Below are 19,909 nucleotides of genomic sequence, written 5' to 3' on the forward strand. Positions count from 1 at the left end.
TATTCCCCTGCTGGGGTATCGCCTGTCCATCAAACTTCAAACAGTTCAGGTTCAAAGCAACCGGTCTGTCAATATTCTGAACTGTGTTTCTTTTCTGTTATCTCTCTCTTCTCTCTCATTAACATTTTGAACGTTCCTCCATTGTCTCCCTTATCTCTTTCTCATCAGCATCAATCTTCTGATAACTTGGTTAGTCGTCACATTACGTTAGAAAATAAAAAATGCAATCCTTTATTCACAAAGGAAAGCAGGGAGCTATAAGCGGTTAGCTTAACATGTTGTTTTAGATAATATTAGAAAAACACTAAGAAATGCAAGATAATCAAGCAAAGTCAGAGTGATTTTGTGAAAAGATAATAATGTATCACCAATTTATTGGAGGGATGGATGTATGATACTTAGAATTCCAGTCAGCATTTGATTAACTGCTGTATCAAAGATTATGGCAGAAAATAAAAGCAGAGTGTACATTGGTGTGAAGAGGAGATAGTCTGGCTAACAGGAAATGGTTGCTAGATATAATGAGTGGTGTAGAGTTTGGTGTTGGGATAAATGAATTGGGTGAAGGCATTGATCATATGGATGCTAAATCTGCCAATGATGGACAGCAAATTGTGAAGAGGACATGAGGAGGTTAGAAAGGGATATTGATAGGTTAAGTGATTGGGCAAAGATCTGGCAAACACAGTATAATGTGTGAATATGTGAAAATATCCACTTGGACATAAAAATAGAAGTATACTGTCAATATGGGTAGAAATTGCAGAGTTCTGAAATGCAGAAGGATCTGAGAGTTCAAGAGCCTGATTCAATAAAGACTAGTATTCAGGTGCAGCTAAGATTTAGGAGAACAAACATAATGCTGTTGTTTATTGTTAAAGGAACCGAATATAATACTAGGGAGGCTTTGTTCAGATATATGGGCTATTGGTGAGACCATTGCCAATGTGTTACCTCAGAGATTGCACCATTATGTAAGGAGCCTCTGTGTGTCCTCCCAATGGGATGCGTGGGATTTCTCCAGGTTCTCCGATTTCCTCCCACAGTCTAAGGACATACCAGGTAAATTATCCCATGATTAGGTTAGAATTATTTGGGTTTGTTGGGGATTGCTGAGACACCATGTCTCGAAGGGCCAGAAGGGCCTACTCCACACTGTGTCACTAAATAATGGTAAGACAAGCCATTTATGAACAACTGAGCTGCATTGTTTCAGAACAAATTGATATATAAACAGGATTCAGCTCAATTTGTTCAGGATGCACATCTTGATTTTGCATAAAAATATTAAATAAAAAGACTGTGTAATGCAGTAACCCTAGTTCACTTGGAACAAATCAATAGCCCTCCTGTCTATCACTCCCCTAAGCCTGAACGAAGCTTTTCAATGCAGCTTTGTGTTTTAAAAACTTACATGACTTTGATGAACCTGACTCCCCATCAATCTAATTCTATTTTCATCAAATTTTATTTTCACACAGGGGTTCCCCAACCTTTTTTATGCCATGGACCAATACCATTAGTTATGTGGCCCCTAGGTTGGAAACCATTGCACCTCTCCAGAAAAAGCCTCTCAGACCACCCATGACTTGTCACTGCCAGTACAATGGGTCTGAGCTATTTGCCTGAGGAAATCAAGACAAATTTGTACTAGGAAAATGTGCTGTAGAGCAGCGGACCCAACCACCGGGCCGTGAGGAAACGATATGAGTCAGCTGCACCTTTCCTCATTCCCTGTCACGCACTGTTGAACTTGAACATAGGGTTGCCAACTGTCCCATATTAGCCGGGACATCCCGTATATTGGGTTAAATTGGTTTGTCCCATATGGGACCGCCCTTGTCCCGTATTTCCCCCACTAAGGTAGAGCGTTCCTATGAAACCTTTCGTGCCGAAATGGCGTAAAGCGAAGAAGCAATTACCATTAATTTATATGGAAAAAATTTTTGAGCGTTCCCAGACCCAAAAAATAACCGAACAAATCATACCAAATAACAAATAAAACTAAAAATAAATAACTCTAACATATAGTAAAAACAGGAATGATATGATAAATAAACAGCCTATATAAAGTAGAAATAATGTGTGTACAGTGTAGTCGGGAAGATGAAGGCAAAACCGATTTGTGGGACCAGCACATACGCGCATGCGCACACAGGTGCCCGTGCAAGGCTTCATGGTCATGGTAGTCTTTCCTGGGGTAAAGTGTCCCGAGATTTGACTGCTACTTTTCTCCCTTATTTGGGAGTGAGAAAGTTGGCAACCTTAACTGTAAAAGACATAACCATGAGGAATTCTGCAGATGCTTGAAATTCAAGCAACACACATCAAAGTTGCTGGTGAACGCAGCAGGCCAGGCAGCATCTCTAGGAAGAGGTACAGTCAACGTTTCAGGCCGAGACCCTTCGTCAGGACTAACTGAAAGAAGAGCTAGTAAGAGATTTGAAAGTGGGAGGGAGAGGGGGAGATCCGAAATGATAGGAGAAGACAGGAGGGGGAGGGATGGAGCCAAGAGCTGGACAGGTGATTGGCAAAAGGGATATGAGAGGATCATGGGACAGGAGGCCTAGGGAGAAAGAAAAGGGGGAGGGGGGAAAAAAGCCCAGTGGATGGGCAAGGGGTATAGTGAGAGGGACAGAGGGAAAAAAGGAGAGAGAGAAAAAGAATGTGCGTACATAAATAAATAATGGTTGGGGTACGAGGGGGAGGTGGGGCATTAGCGGAAGTTTGAGATGTCAATGTACGTGCCGTCAGGTTGGAGTCTACCCAGACGGAATATAAGGTGTTGTTCCTCCAACCTGAGTGTGGCTTCATCTTTATAGTAGAGGAGGCCGTGGATAGACATATCAGAATGGGAATGGGATGTGGAATTAAAATGTGTGGCCACTGGGAGATCCTGCTTTCTCTGGCGGATAGAGCGTAGGTGTTCAGTGAAACGATCTCCCAGTCTGCGTCGGGTCTCGACAATATATAGGAGGAACATCGGGAGCATCGGACGCAGTATATCACCCCAGCCGACTCCCACTGAGTTTAACCCTACTTGAACACCACCCCCCCCCCCCGGTCAGCTGGTCCACAAGAATATTGTCAATATTAAACCGGTCCGCGGTGCAAAAAAGGTTGGGCACCCCTGCTGTAGAGCGCTCTAATTATTGAGCAGAAGCATAGTATAGCAATTATGGTATTAAGTTTTATTTCCACAAGTTCCATTTCACTCTCTGATCTAAATAGTTCACCTGAAAAGCCCATGTTGTATGTTATCCATGTATGTATATTGTGTTCAGGGACATGACCATATGCTCAGCAGCACAGTAAAGTTGTAGGTACCTTCAATTAGTAAAACTTTTGCCTTCTGAGAGAAATATAAAAATTCCCAGGGCAGCACTTTGAACAAGGGTAGAGATGTTGTCACTGTAATCCTTGCCAATATTTATTCCTCAGTGCATATCACCAAAAACAAATTACCTCATTATTATCCCTCTGAGAGTTTGCCATGGGCAGAATTAGCTGCTGTATTTCCCTATTCTAAACTACTTAATTGGATCAGAAAAGTGGCTATGTAACTCGAGACCTATTTTGTTTCAAAGTTAATGAGCTGTGTCTTTCTAACCTCTCTTCAGATGTTCTGTAGGAAGGATCTAGCTGAGGCTACCCACCATAAGGATACGAGTCACACCACGGACGGAGATTTATCAGGCTGTATTCCAACTCACCATAAGAATACCGAATGCATTATCTGCTACTCTAGCTATAACCTAACTGACAGGTTGCCTCGGAAGCTTTATTGCGGGCATACCTTCTGCCAGGCCTGCCTGCAGAGACTAGATACCATGTTAAATGGGCAGAAATGGATCCCATGCCCTCAGTGCCGTCAGAATACCCCATGCCCTCGTGGTGGTGTCGTCATGCTTGAACTAGACTTGGGCATTTTTTTGGTTCTTAAAGCAGAAACAGAGTCGGTAAAAACAGCATTGAGACCTGACACGGATTTACAACATAAATCCAAAGGGCAGTTCGGCTCACAGATTATCACTGAGCAGCCTGCAGCTCTATGTCAAGACACCCCACAAGAACCTCACTTTTCCAGAAGTCCCTGCTGTACTTGGTGTGCGGGCTGCTGCTGTGGTTAACCTGTTTGCTCGTGAGAATACGGTAATCGATGGACGTGAACAGAGGAAACCAACATAACTTCGGATGGTCACCACAATGCATCACTGAAAGCTACACATCACACTGTCCCTTATCTGACGTCAATACAAATGGATATCCAGAAGCATTATAAATGGACAGTGTGCCACAAAGGGGACTCCATGTACTAGATTGTGTGTTATAAGGGGATTTGGGTGAGCGTAACAGCGTGTTACACTGGCACCTGTCATTATTGCTAAGTAATGGACAGTATAACAATATTGAATTGCACTGGTTTTTGAAAACAATATAGTAAAAAAATAAACAATTGATGTAAACTAATGCAAACTTCATTATACTCTTCAACATGATGGGTATTTTTCTCAGTGTGTGATTCTCTCTGGGAGTGTCAATTGGAGGGAGAATTTCTACTTTGGGAGTATCAATTGTACTTGGATTCCTCCACTGGAAACGTGATTTGGAGTGTGGTTCTGTACAGAGTACACTTCACCTTTAGAAATCTCGCAAGTAAGGCACATGAATATGTGGAAGAGCATACCCCAGCAATAACAAAGACGATCACGATGTGAGCGTCACTGTCAATAAGAATGGTGCCATAGCAGTCAAATGATTAGTGGTGTTTGAATGGTGGAATTTGGGACCCTAACGAAGATATGATTGGGAAGTCACTGCAAAGAAGAGGTGATAGGTTCACTATATTAGTATCAAGATAGGAACAGTGCTAGGGACTGTTATAGTGCTGAAAGAAAGCAGTGATGGATTGGTTGAGGGAAAGAATCTGATCTGGTATGCCAATGTGCTAGATGTCTGATTCAAGCTTTAGACTGTGCAGGATCAAAAGTCTTCAGGTATTTGTGGGAGCTTCAAGAGTTTGGGATCAAGTTCCCAAAAATCTTGACTCAAGTAAATCTTGATGTTGGATGGGTAGTTGAAAATGCTGGTAAGAGCCGTGGGGTTGGTGGATAATTTCAAACACAGGTGATGAGATGGCTTTACAACCTTTAACCATTAGAGTCGTAGAGTTGTACAGTACAGAAATTGGATGGTGTGCACACCCAGCAACCCAGCAGGGGTGCAGAGAGAGGTCAGAAAGCTGCGAAGTGGGAGTTGGCTATACAATCTGAGCCTGTGTGGAACAGACTTGATATTGTTGATGGGCAATTTGTGCAAAATTGCAGGTTAGAGTGGGCCTCAGATGCAAGATATTTAAATAATCACACTAAATTTTCAGTCCTCCCAGCACCAGAAGATGCTCTGACATCCCCATAGTTTTATATTTCTCCAGATAGACTGTATGTTTGCTTTACCGCATTTATATTCACTACTTTTGCTAAACCAATTTTCTCCACTGACATATTCTTCATAATTTATAACACTTTAATCTTAATTTTCTGCAACAACCTGATAAATGAGCACCTTTGTCTGGAATCCTTTTACTGTCTAGTAATCATTAATAAATCACTGATATTGTGCTAATGTATATAAATAACAAAACTTCAAGTTTGCAGGACTAAAATGAAATGGAATTCAGATTCAGAATTACTTATCACATGTACATCAAAACACATAGTGAGATTGGCCATTTGCGTTAACAACCAACACAACCTCGTGTTGTGCTGGGGGCAGCCCGCAAGCATTGCCACATATTCCGGTGCCAGCATGGCATGCAAACAATGCTTGGAAGAACAATACAGAACAGAGCACAAAAGAAAGAAATAAGCAACAAAACAAGTCCCTTTCTTCCTTCCCAGCCACCTACCTACATGGATTGTCCTCCAGCTCCAGGACTAGCCTTCAGCCTGCAGACTCCACGGTTTATCCTATATTTGTCCTGTACCTTGGTATAATATTTATTAGTCCAGTAACCTTGTTCAGATTAAGAATGTGGTCTCCAATCCTACTGTGCATTTTTGCATGAGATCCAGGAATAATATGTCACAAATTTTTGATATATAGTTACCTTGTGCGTTTTGTCCCACAGAGTTTGTATTTCTTTTCACATCAAAGACATCCACTCAGCACTCCACACTCCACACAGAGGTCTAGATCACTTTAGAATTCCCACCCTACTGCGGCAATTGCAGATGTCAACTCGTAAGTTGGCTTTAATTTTGAAATGTCAGCCAAGTAACATACGCTTACCTGCTCTAAGGAAGGCAGTGGGCAGTATCAGAGGTGGCACAGAATCCTGGGAAGTACCTCCATCTCCACAGCTAGACAGGACTACAACCTTGGCCTTCAGGTTCAACTCAAGGATCTCAGGAATGGTCAGTAAATAGGAACGCTCCTCCACAAGTTCTCCGGCAGCTGGATATGGATGAGGAGTAAAGAGCAAAACACCTTCTTCCCAGCTACCATAAGTTGCTGCAAAGTCAGAAAAGTTCATCATTGGCAGGTTGCCTTTTCACTGTTGAAATATCCTTTATATTGATAAAAAGCATCTGTCCTATCAAGCACTCCCAGGGTCTTGTACAGCACAGGTTCGATACAGAGTAAGGCTTGCTCTACCCTCTGTCAATATAGGTACTGCACAAGATAGATACACAATAAAGATCTCTCTGCACTGTACAATAATGGAGTATTTTATTTTCACTGGGGTGATGGAATTGCCCAGTAACTTAGAACCTCCAATTTCTATCCATTTCTTTACAGACTATACCAGTCTGTCACTTTGAGCCCATGAACCAGCTGTACTATTGCAACATATTTTTACTAAGTCACTTACACAAGGATCCGGATCTGTGTTAAGTAGATTGAAGGACACAATATTAGATCTTGATGTCTAGGAAATTATATGACTTGAAATTACTATTTGAGCTGATTAGGAGATCATGGCACACACCTCCAGTTAGGGATCATGTTGTTTTGGGTAACAGTGAAGCAAGAAACTGTGAGTGAATTCACACACATTTACTTGTTTGCACAGAGACATATGTGCCTTTGCTATGATCAGGATGTTGGTGGTTGTTTAAGGGTGAGGAATGGAGATTTGTGCCTAGGTGTACTCAAGTTTAAGATTCATTTCCTTTGGCCAACAATAATGAAGTTAATGGGATTATTATAGGCCATTATTAGGTATCAGGGCATTAGCTTGGAAGGTGTAATCATTACATGTGAAAATCTTAATTGCTGTAAGGAAGGTGAGGTTTATGGTAGATTGATAATGAATTAGATGTTCCAACTGGAGATGGCTTAGAAGTGAATTTTAGTGCCTGGAGAAGAATGTAACCCTAAAAGCTGCAGTACAGGATTGGGGTAAATTATTTCAGTCACTTATTCAAAAACTTGATTGAAGCTGTCTGTGATTAGCTTGAGTGATTGTGAGTAAAGAGTTTTATTCTTTTTAAACAATTTGTACCCTGCGTTTAAGATCAAATGTGTATGCCCATGGAAAAATCATCTATCCCTGGCCAGTTATGGGGCTCAATATCAGATTTGTTAGTTAATTACCAACCTGTGAGTACCTTGATTGGGTAAGAAGACATAACTGGAATTAAATTTGTGGTTAATGTGCATCTGATAGGACTGGATGAACAATTTCCTGAATCAATCTCCTTAATAATCCAGTAGGTGAGATGGGACTGCTAGTAGATATTGCTGAGAACAGATCGGCTGGCCTTGTTTACTAATAAATCTGTACCACTTCAGAAATACAGGCAGACCTAATTGCAATGTGGAGGATAAACATATCTCAACAAACCTCAGAAAGTTGGCCAATTCTTGCTCTAGTAATTTGTGCATCTTTGGTTTGTTAATTTCAAGCAGCACAGTCTGCGGCTAACAAAGCTTGGTTGGGTGGACCCATGCCCAATATCTCTAGACATCAGAACATCTGGAGAGAGCACACAGAGTGGACTAGATAAAGGGACAGTATAATGGTGATGGTAGCTATCAAAGAAGATGTAAAGAAGGTAATAGAATATATTGGCATTGTCAGATACTCAGTAAACCAGAACAAAATTATTCCTTTAATTGTTTTTCACTTTCTGATAGTTGAGATTTGTAATAGAGATGCTTTATAAGCAAAAATGAATGTTTTTAAACATATTCAGACATGTGTGTATTATGGCAATCCAGCATTTACTGTCCATCTCTGATTGCCTTTCAGAAGATGGTGAATGACTAAAGACCAGGTAGATGGTATGCCAGACCAGCAGACTATCTCGCTTTGATGGGATTGAGTGTTGTTGGAGATACAAGTGAAATGTGTTCCATTAAGCTCTTGTAGAGGTGAAAAACATTAGATGAAGAAAAAATCTATCTATTTCACATCCTGAGAGTTACCCGAACTATAACAGAGTTCCCGCACATCAAAATCATTTCAATTATCAACAACAGACTCTATTAGGCAATAAAAGCAGTGATGAAAACCAGCAGGAAACATTTGTAAGATTCCTTATTTCTAAAATTGTTTCACTTTTTGAAAAGGACTGTTTTTGGAATTAAATGGTCTCTTTTTTGATATAATTCATTATTGCTGATTCTCTATCACTGAACTCTGTACAGAAGTTTTAATATTAATTGGCACCATTGCTGGGACAACCACATGCACCACACTACAAGTAAACACTAGACTAAGGATCTTTTGTGCCAAATAATTTACCTTCTGACATCTCCATGCTAACGAAAAGGTATGAGAGAATAATGGAAATTATGAAATAGCCCAATTTGACAGGAAATATAGAATAAAACATTATTTAAATGGAAAGGGACTGCAAAGCTCTAAGATGCTGGTGGAACTGACTGGCCTAGTGCCTGGTTCACAAAAGGCAAGTACGTAGATAAAGAAAGTAAATTAGCTAGTTAGTTAGAGCTTTATTGTCATTGCTGAGGACAACAAGATTACAGTGCTACTCCATTCAGTGCAAAACAACATACTGGCGATTCAATTTGTCATCGTCGTGGCTATCCCTTGAGGTCGATGATGATGGTTTTCGTTCTGTTGATCTACTTATGGGCTCCCAAGTGGCTTATGAGTCCAATCTTAGCTTTGAAAGTTCTTCCGCATTCAGGACAGGTAGTTCCATGTGGCAGATCGGGCTTTGGTTGTTGCTGCCTTTCTTTCCATTTTCTTCTCTTTTCTTCTAATACTGCACATCTGTTGGCTTCGAAAGTTGCTGTTCCTTCTTGGATGATGGCTCGCCAGAATTTCCTGTCCTTGGCATTGGTTTCCCAATTGTTGATGTCGATGTTACATTTCTTCATGTTGGCTTTTAAGATGTCTTTGAATCTCTTCTGTTGTCCGCCTCTTTTACGTTTGCCTTCTTTAAGCTGGGAGTAGAAGATTTGTTTCGGCAGACGTTCATCTTTCATCCGAACAACATGACCGCTCCATCTTAGTTGGTTCTTGATGATGTAGGCTTCAATGCTGATTGTTTTTGCTTCATTTAGCACACTGACGTTGGTTCTTCTATCTTGCCAGCTGATATTTAAGATGTTTCGAAGACAGCGTTGATGGAACTTTTCAAGTGCCTTCAGATGTCATCGGTATGTTGTCCAGGTTTCTGATGCATACAGGAGCATTGGGATTACCACTGCTTTGTACACTAACATTTTGGTGTCTGTTCGGATGTCACGATCATGAAAGACTCTTGTTCAGAGACATCCAAAAGCTGTTCCAGTGCATTTAAGACAATGTTGGATCTCGTCAATAAGGTTGACATTGGAGGAGAGGTGACTTCCAAGATATGGAAAGTGGTCCACGTTTTCCAAGGTTGTTTCGCCAAGTTGAATTGATGGTTCTATCCAATTTGTCTCAATTGGTGATGGTTGATAGATGATCTGAGTCTTCTTGGAATTGATGGTAAGTCCAAGTTTCGTGTATGCACAGTTGATGGCAGTCAGAATTTGTTGTAGGTGGTTTTCTGAAAGAGCTACAACACTGTTGTCATCTGCATATTGGAACTCGATGACGGAACTCGTGGATGTCTTTGTTTTGGACTTGAGAGGGGCAAGACTGAAAAGTCTGCCATCTGTTCTGCAGACAATTTCGATCCCTGGGGTAGGTCGTCCTTGATAATGTGGATGATTGTCACAATGAAGATGGTGAACAAAGTTGGGGCAATCACGCACCCCTGTTTTACTCCTGATCTAACTTGAAAAGGCTCACAGTTACTGTTGCTGACCATGACTGTGGCAAGCATGCCATCGTGGAGGAGTCTCAGGATTTGAATGTACTTTTCAGGGCATCTGTAGGTGGATAGGACATCCCATAGGACTTCCCTTGATACCGAGTCAAAGGCTTTGGTGAGGTCAATGAATGCCATGTACAAAGGTTGAAGTTGTTCACAGCATTTTTCTTGTAGTTGTCGCATTGTGAAGATCATGTTGATTGCTCCACGTGATGGTCTGAAAGTCCAGAATCCAGAGTGAATTGATTTATTCAGTGCCATATTGTGTAGTTTAACGGTCAAGTTGTTGGAGTGTATGGTGTTGAAGACAACTGTAGTTGATAAAAAGCATTCTGGTCTAGGTATCCTTATGCGTCAGATGTTCCAGTACAATGTGGAGAGTGATGGAAAAGGCATCCACGATTGATCTGTTTGTCTTATAGGATCATGAGGGGTTTTGACAAGGCGATATGGAATAATGTTTCCCTTAATTTTATAAAGGATGAGGAAGTGGAGGGATGGGTTAGTAAATTTGCTGATGAAACAAAGGTTGGGGGGTGTTTTGGATAGTGTGGAGGGCTGTCAGAGGTTACAGCAGGACATTGATAGAATGCAAAACTGGGCTGAGAATGGCAGATGGAGTTCAACCCAGATAAATGTGGGGTGGTTCATTTTGGTAGGTCAAATATGATGGCAGAATATAGTATTAATGGTAAGACTTTTGGCAGTGTGGAGGATCAGAGGGATCTTGGGGTCCGAGTCCATAGGACACTCAAAGCTGCTGCGCAGGTTGCCTCTGTGGTTAAGAAGGCATAAGGTGCATTGACCTTCATCAACTGTGGGACTGAGTTCAAGAGCTGAGAGATAATGTTACAGCTATACAGGACCCTGCTCAGACCCCACTTGGAGTACTGTGCTCTGTTCTGGTCACCTCACTACAGGAAGGATGTGGAAACTATAGAAAGGGTGCAGAGGAGATTTACAAGGATGTTGCCTCGATTGAGGAGAATGCCTTACGAGAATAGGTTGAGTGAACTCAGCTTTTTCTCCTTGGAGTGACGGAGGATGAGAGGTGACCTGAGAGAGGTGTATAAGATGATGAGAGGCATTGATCGTGTGGATAGTCAGAGACTTTTCCCCAGGGCTGAAATGGCAATCACGAGAGGGCACAGTTTTAAGGTACTTGAAAGTAGGTACAGAGGAGATATCAGGCGTAAGTTTTTTAGGCAGAGAGTGGTGAGCGCGTGGAATGGGCTTCTGGCGATGATGGTGGAGGCGGATATGATAGAGACTCCTGGATAGGTACATGGAGCTTAGAAAAATAGAGGGCTATGGGTAACCCTAGATATTTTCTAAAGTAAGTACATGTTTGGCACAGCATTGTGGGCCAAAGGGCCTGTATTGTGCTGTAGTTTTTCTATGTTTCTATGTTTAATGTTTCTCTAGAATTAGAGGCCACTATTTTAATAAATATAAGCAGTTTTTCTCTCTCAGTGGGTCATGAGTGTTTGGAGCTCACTTCCTTAGAGAATAGTAGAATCAAGGTCTCTGAATATTTATAAGGCAAAGGTGGAACGATTCTTGGTGAGTAAGATGATGGAAGATTATTTTGGGTAGACAGGATTCAGATGTTCATAAAATCACTCAGTGTGGAACAATTAGGTCCAGGTCATCCACATCAACCCGTGGGCACTCTTCTACTTGAATCCCAACCCTGAACTTGGTCTATAGTGTTCCATGACTTCCCAATTGAAGTGCTCATCTAAACACTTGTCAAATACTGTCAGCGATACAGTTTCAGTCACTCTCTTCGAGTAGTGTGTTCCAGATACCTGCCACTCTCTGAGTCAAGTAGGTCCCGTTCAACTCTCTTCTCACCTCCTTCCCACTTTCCCTAAACCTATGTTCTCTAGGTTCATGTGCCCATGATATGGGATGTTTCCTGCAGTTTATCTATCTTTTCCCCTCAAAAATCTATGTGTCTCAGACATGTTGTCTCTTAACTTCCTTTGGTCCAGGAAGGACAAACCTAGCTGAGGTCTGACCAAGGTTTAATAAAGTTGTAGCGTAACCTCATGAAAGCCAGTATCCCATGTGCTTTCTTAACCATATTATATAAACGTGTTAGAATCTTCATGCTCCCCTGTTCCTTAATACTCCCTAAGGCTCTATCATTCCTGGTGTACGCCCTGGCCTCATCAGTGCTTTCAAAATGCAATACCTCACACATGGATTCAACTCAATCCGCCTCTTTTCTGCCTGTTTCAGCAATATATTGATATCACTCTGCAGCCCACACAGTCAACTACTCTGGCGTTCTTTGTGTCATTAACAAATTTGCTGATCTTGCTTCCCACACTCACATCCAAGTCATTCAGAAAGATTACAAGCAACAAGGGTAACAGCACTGAATCTTATGGGACACCAGTAGTCATGGGCATCAAATTGCAAAAACAACATCTACGGTGCTGACTTCATCAATACACTTTGTTACCTTTTTAAAGAATTCAATCTAATTTGCCTTTCACAAAGTTATGTTGGCTGCTCTGAGTAGTCCCTGCTTCCTAAATGATTATTAATCCACTTCCTCAGAATTTTTTTAGAATATCTTGCATACTACTTACAGTATTTGAGGTTGCAATGAGATCAACCATGATGTAATCAAATGGTGGAGTAGCCTCAAAGAGACAAGTGCTTTACTTACGTGAGTAATTCATATGTTAGTATGTCAGGAACGTAACCGATACACAGCTCTTTCTGAAAGTGCAGTTCCAACTAAACACAAGAAGCCTAAAACAGTCCCGGACAATAACAAGAGAAAGTGCTATAAATACGCAACAAGTAAACCAGCATCTATTGAAAGAGAAACAACTGACATTTGAGGCTGATAACTTTAGATCAGAGGCATTAGCCCGTTCTCACACAAATTGGAAAGGCTTATTCTCTGATATTGTTAAATTAAATTAGTCCCATGGACTATTACATTTCCAGATGCAAGTTAAGATGCTGTTCTTTAGGCTTAAATTAGGATTCATTAGAACAAGCTAAGAGATCAATGGCATAAAAATCAGAATGGGAACAGAATGGTGAATTAAATGTTAAGCAAGTTTCTCTATCCAGATCATCTCCCTATGTTTACCTCCTGCAGACAGTTCAACTGCAAATAACTCTCCCTTAGTTGACCTAACACTGTCTACTAATTCAGTTTTTTGTTATCTCCATCCTTTCACAGTTTATTAATAAATTCTCTTTATTAGCTCTAACCCTCCCACTTCTCAGCTGTTGACAAAGCAGTCAATCCGTTACAATTCCAGTGATCACAGCGACAAGAACCCCTTTTGTGTACTCTGACAACAAATATGCACACATCTCATATTAAGAGACCAACTAGTAATGTTAGTTTGTTTGCTGTGGATGCTCCATTAGTAACTAAACACTTGTTCCTTTCTTGGTCTTTATCTCCCTGGAACAAGCACTACAATCACTCCATTCCATTCTAACACTGTGTCAGTCTAAACCTAGAACTAGATTTCAACAATTAAGAGAAGTTTGGATAGGTACATGGATGGCAGGGATATGGAGGGTTATGGTCCAGAAGCAAGTCGATGGGACGAGGCAGTTTAAATGGTTGGAATCTCATGTGGATAGGCTGGTAAAGAAAGCTTTTGGTATGCTGGCCTTTATAAATCAGAGCATAGAGTATAGGAGTTGGGATGTAATGTTGAAATTGTATAAGGCATTGGTGAGGCCAAATTTGGAATATTGTGTACAGTTCTGGTCACCGAATTATAGGAAAGATATCAATAAAATTGAGAGAGTACAGAGGAGATTTACTAAAATGTCGCCTGAGTTTCATCTCCTAAGTTACAGAGAAAGGTTGAACAAGTTAGGTCTTTATTCTTTGGAGTATAGAAGGTTAAGGGGGGACTTGATAGAGGTATTTAAAATTATGAGGGGTATAGATAGAGTTGACGTGGATAGGCTTTTTCCATTGAGAGTGGGGGAGATTCAAACAAGAGGACATGAGTTGAGAGTTAAAGGGCAAAAGTTTAGGGGTAACATGAGGGGGAACTTCTTTACTCAGAGAGTGGTAGCTGTGTGGAACGAGCTTCCAGCAGAAGTGGTTGAGGCAGGTTCGATGTTGTCATTTAAAGTTAAATCGGATAGATATATGGACAGGAAAGGAATGGAGGGTTATGGGCTGAGTGCAGGTCGGTGGGACTAGGTGAGAGTAAGAGTTTGGCACGGACTAGAAGGGCCAAGATGGCCTGTTTCCATGCTGTAATTGTTATATGATTATATGCCATAGCTTAGATGGGCTGAAGAGCCTGTTTCTGCGCTGTACTTTTCTATGACTCTATTACCATCTTTGCAACATCATTCAAACAGCTCCTGAGGTGCTGTACTGAGCATAAACAGAAGTATTTTTATCCAGGGCACAAGCATAGATATTAGTCCTGAGTGAATTTTGATATCAGTTAGCAAAGGAGTCAAACCCACCAAATCATATACAGGTCACCATCTGATTGTCAACACAATATGTACAAACCAGTTTTGTGATTTGCCCCAGCACAACAGAAAGCCCACTTACCAATATGCACCACAGTCAGCCGTGGAAGTTCGCTGAGAACATGTTTCTTATTAGCTTGTTCACCCATGACAGCCTCTGCTTGCAGGTACTCGGCCACTTTGATAACTTCCTTCTGAGCTCCAACTAATGGGCCCCAGGGCTTCCAAGTGCTTCCCCACAAGGACAAAGCTGAAGGGAAATGTGGACTTCCCACAACCAGAGCCTGAGATCTCCCAAACACCTGAACAGAAAGTCAAAGTAAGTTTAATATCAAAGTCCATTTACGTTACCCTATACTACCTTAAGATTCATTTTCTTGCAGGCATTTACAAGAAACTAAAGAAATTCAATAGAATTTATGAAAACTATACATAAACAAAGACTGACGAACAAGCAACATGAAAAAGAAGACAAATTCTGGAAATGAAAACAAATAATACTGTGAACATCTGGATGGCTGCCGGTGGCTAGTGGTGTTCTGCAGGGGTTTGTGTTGGGACTATTTCTTTTCATATTATATATCATTGATTTGATGATGGAATTGGTGGCTTTGTGCCCAAGTTTGCGGACGATACAAAGATAAGTGGAGGGGGAGAAAGTGTTGAGGAAGCAGGGAGTCTGCAGAAGGACTTAGACAGATTAGGAAAATGGGCAAATATGCAGCAGGTGGAATACAGTGTAGGGAAATGTATGGTCATGCACTTCAGTAGAAGGAATAAAGGTGCGGACTATTTTCAAAACAAAGAGAAAATTCAGAAATCAAAGGTGCAAAGGAACTTGGGAGTCCTCCTGCAGGGCACAACCTCAGAATACATAGATGTTCCTTTAGAACAGAGATAAAGAGGAGTTCATTTTGTCAGAGGAATCTGTAGAATTCATTGCCACAGATACCTATGGAGGCCAAGTCACTAGGTATAGTTAAAGTGGAGGTTGATCATTTTGTATGGTCTAATATGAATTGTAGGGTCCTTGAAGGCAAGCCTGTAGATTATGGAATCAATTCAGAGTTGTGGTGAGTGAAGTTATCCACACTGGTTGAAAAGCTTGATAGTTGTAGGGTAATGACTGTTCCTTAACCTGGCGAAGTGGGACCAAAGACTCCTGTACCTTCTGCCTGATGGTAGTAGCATGAAGAGAGGATGGTGAGGTTCCTTGATGATGAATGCTGATTTTTTGTGGCAGCACTCTATGTAAACGTGCTCAATGGTAGGGAGGGCATTTTCTGTGATGGACTGAGCTGTATCCTCCACATTCTGTAGATCTTTCCATTCCTGGGCACTGGTGTTTCCATACCAGGTCATAATGCAACCAGTTAGGATACTCTCCACTGTGCATCTATCCAAGTTAGTCAAAATTTTAGGTGCTATGCCAAATCTATGCAAACTTCTAGGAAATAAGAGGAGCTGCCATGCCTTCTTTTTAGCATTTGGTCCCAGAAGAGGTCTTTGGATACGCTAATGCCAAAGAATTTAAAGCTATTTAAGGTTTATCAGAGAAAGAGCTTTCTGTCAAACATTATTTTTACTGCACCAGATTTCATTACTGCAACAGATTTCCAATCAGTAAATTAGACGTCAATAACCTTCAATCCCAATCAGATATGTCTGTTCAGCTTTTACTGAAGGAAGGCAATAATGAGATTTGTGTATACATAAAGCAGAAAATTTCAGGCAGAGTCCGTGGAGAGAGAATTTGGTCAGTTTCAGATCAATGACCATTTGTAAGGTAAATTCAGATAAAATACTAACAACTGAAATGATCACTCTGCTTCTCTCTTCATAGATCATGCCTGTCACGCATATATATTTTTTGTGTGACTCTATGTTTACTTGCTATTTTATATGTGCTAGTTCGCTAGTTCGAGCCTTGGCTGAGGCAGCGTGTGCATCCTTGAGCAAGGCACTTAACCACACATTGCTCTGCGACGACACCGGTGCCAAGCTGTATGGGTCCTCATGCCCTTTCCTCGGATAACATCGGTGGCATGGAGAGGGGAGGCTTGCTGCATGGGCCACTGCTGGTCTTCCATACAACTTTGCCCAGCCCTGCATCCTGGAAACCGCCTGTAATATGTGCTATCTGTGCATTATGCTGTGTGTGACTGTACAGTGTTTTGACTTGCGGCCGCGGAGGAATGATGTTTTGTTTGGCTGTGTTCATGCCTACATGTATGGTTCAAAGATAATTAAACTTGAACTTGATTACCCTAGTATTTATGCATTATTTTGGCACTTAATTCATATTTTTAGCATCCACAGTATTTTGCTTTTGGATGTTTATAGCAGCTTTCAAACTTATGATGTTCCAAAGCACTTTACAGCAAATAAAATTTCTTACAGTGTAATCACAACTAACACATGAAATAGCAGTAGCCAATTATACACAGCAAGGTCCCTCTACAAGCAATGAGCAGATAACCTGTCTACAGTATATGTTGATAAGAACCCAGAACAGTAGAATGCGGGGACAGTCCCTTTGGTCCACAATGTTGTGCCAAAGTAATTAAATTAGTAATTAATTCCCAAATATATCCTTCCATTTTCCTGCACGTTCATATGAAGCCTAGTATTTGCCTCCACCACCAGCCCTGATTTCCAGCCACCCATCACTCTGTGTAAAAAAAACTTGACCTGCATGCTTCCTTTGAAGTTACCCCCTCTCAGCTTAAATGCAAACTCTCTGGTATTAGACTTTTCAACCCTGGGTTAAAGAAACCAGCTGTCTACTCTATGCTTCTCATAATTTTATGAACCTCTATCAGATCTCCCCTCAGCTACTGTCACTCCACAGAAAACAACCCAATTTGTCCCATCTCTTTATAGCACATGTCCTGCAATCCAGGCCTCAACCTGGTAAAGCACTTCTGCACCCTCTCCAAAGCTTCCCATAATGGGACGACTGGATCCAACAAGTAGTACAGAAGTTTGTCTTAAATGTTTTTCTTTTGATCGTAAGATCCTATTGGACATTGGTAATACAAAATATCGCAAGTCCAGTTCATTGGTTCATTGTCGGGACCAACACTCGGGGGAGCTGCGTGGCTTTGGTTGTTGCATGAACCAAACCCTCATGCAGTGGCATCATGTCTTACAGCTGCCCGGGGAGGTGGTGTGGGAGACAACAGAGGCGTTGCGGGTGCGCTGGAATCCGTGCTGGGTTAGGGCTGGTCCCTGCAGGCCGGCTCTCCTGTCGGTACTGCCTTTTAATACTCGCTTCCTGGAAGACAAGCTGCATTGCCCTTGTCTGAAGCTGACCCAGCACAAGCTGAAGAACTGCTGCTTGCTTGCTCTTGCAGAAACATGGCTTCAGGCCAAACCACTCAGGGAGTTGTACTAATATAATTCTGTGACTACATCTGCTATCATAACTATATGTGCTGTGTTCTGTATGTACTCTAGTTTTTCATTTAGCTGTATACACATATATGGTTGATGCCAATTAAACTTGAACTCCTGATGCAAGCTAACTAGAATTTTATAAAGCTTTAACTTAACTTCCTGACTCTTGAACTCCTTTTATTGACTAAATGCTGTATGCCTTCTTTACCATCCTGAGCCTTCTTTACCAATCTGTGTAGCCACTTTCAGGGAGCACTGGACTTGCAACCACGATCTCTTTGCATATCAACACTGATAAGGGTCTTAACACTTTATCTCCCAAAGTACAACTCTTCACATTTGGCCAGGTTAAACTCCATCTGCTATTTCTCCACCAATATCTACAAATGATCTATATCCCACTGTATCCTTTTCCTGTATTCTTAGCCATCTACAACACTATCAATCTTCATATTACCTGCAAATTCACTAACCCACCCATCTATATTTTCACCTCAATTATTTACAGTTGAAGTCAGAAGTTTACATACACCTTAGCCAAATACATTTAAATTCAGTTTTTCACAATTCCTGACATTTAAGCCTAGAAACCATTCCCTGTCTTAGGTCAGTTAGGATCACTACTTTATTTTAAGAATGTGAAATGTCAGACTAATAGTAGAGAGAATGAGTTATTTCAACTTTTATTTCTTTCATCACTTTTCCAGTGCGTCAGAAGTTTACATACACTTTGTTAGTATTTGGTAGCATTGCCTTTAAATTGTTTAACTTGGGTCAAACATTTTGGGTAGCCTTCCACAAGCTTCTCACAGCAAGTTGCTGGAATTTTGTTCCATTCCTCCAGACCTCCAGAATAAGTCATTCTCTCTACTATTATTCTGACATTTCACATTCTTAAAATAAAAGCAGTGATCCTAACTGACCTAAGACAGGGAATGTTTTCTAGGTTTAAATGTCAGGAATTGTGAAAAACTGAGTTTAAATGGTGTATGTAAACTTCTGACTTCAACTGTATATCTATCACAATCAGCAGAGGTGCCACTACAGATCTCTGTGGAAAACCACTAGTCACAGATCTCCAGCTAGAAAAAGTCCCATCGACCCTACCCTCTGTCTCCCAATGAGTAAGCCAGCTCTGAATCTGAATGGCCAATGGCCAATGGCCAATTCACAGTAGTGGATCCCATACATCATTGTCTTCTGGATAAACCTCTCATCAGGGATTACTAAATTTCTTGTAGACAACATCCACAACAGTACCTTCATTAATCTCCTTGCCCTGCACAAAAGCTATGCTAACTGTTCCTAATTAGGGCATGGCTTTCTAAAGGCTCATACAGTCCCAAGAATTCTACAAATAGCTTCCCTACCTCTGATTGTTGTAAAAATAGTTAGATGTTAAATCAGATTCGTATTCATTTATCCGTCACAAGTAAATCGAAACATACAGAGAAATGCAGAGTTTGCATTTACAACCAACATACCCAAGGATGTGCTGAGGGCATAGGAGATTGTTGTAGGAAAATTACACTGTAGTGAAAGATCAACAATGATCTTATTGCAGGAGCACGAAGGGCAGATGTCCTGCTCCTACTTCTATGTTCTGGTCTTGGCGCCTTTGTCCTTTACAAATGCAAAGAGCTTCTAGATCTGTGGATAAATTTTCTTGCTAGAAGCCTTATCATATTCAGGTTGTAGGGAATAACACATTCCATTCAGCATTTCATCTGCATTTTGGAAGA

At 41.1% G+C, this 19,909-nt stretch overlaps 2 protein-coding genes across 3 annotated transcripts in view; one reads left to right on the forward strand and one right to left on the reverse strand.

The window, feature by feature from the left end:
• LOC140186157 (RING finger protein 224-like) overlaps nt 1-4,414 on the forward strand; it is a 48,332-nt gene extending 43,918 nt beyond the window's left edge. For both annotated transcript variants that reach the window (XM_072240078.1, XM_072240077.1), the window contains exon 2: nt 3,621-4,414. In XM_072240078.1, the coding sequence (XP_072096179.1) occupies nt 3,621-4,130 (510 nt within the window). In that variant the 3' untranslated portion in view covers nt 4,131-4,414. The remainder of the gene's footprint in view (nt 1-3,620) is intronic.
• LOC140186436 (uncharacterized) overlaps nt 1-19,909 on the reverse strand; it is a 258,955-nt gene that overhangs the window by 164,761 nt on the left and 74,285 nt on the right. The window contains exons 12-13 of the mRNA XM_072240706.1: nt 14,851-15,070; nt 6,292-6,513 (exon numbers count right to left, since the gene is read on the reverse strand). Coding sequence (XP_072096807.1) covers nt 6,292-6,513; nt 14,851-15,070 — 442 coding nt within the window. The remainder of the gene's footprint in view (nt 1-6,291; nt 6,514-14,850; nt 15,071-19,909) is intronic.

This window comes from Mobula birostris, chromosome 22, assembly GCF_030028105.1.
Source record: "Mobula birostris isolate sMobBir1 chromosome 22, sMobBir1.hap1, whole genome shotgun sequence".
NCBI classification, from domain to species: Eukaryota; Metazoa; Chordata; class Chondrichthyes; order Myliobatiformes; family Myliobatidae; genus Mobula; species Mobula birostris.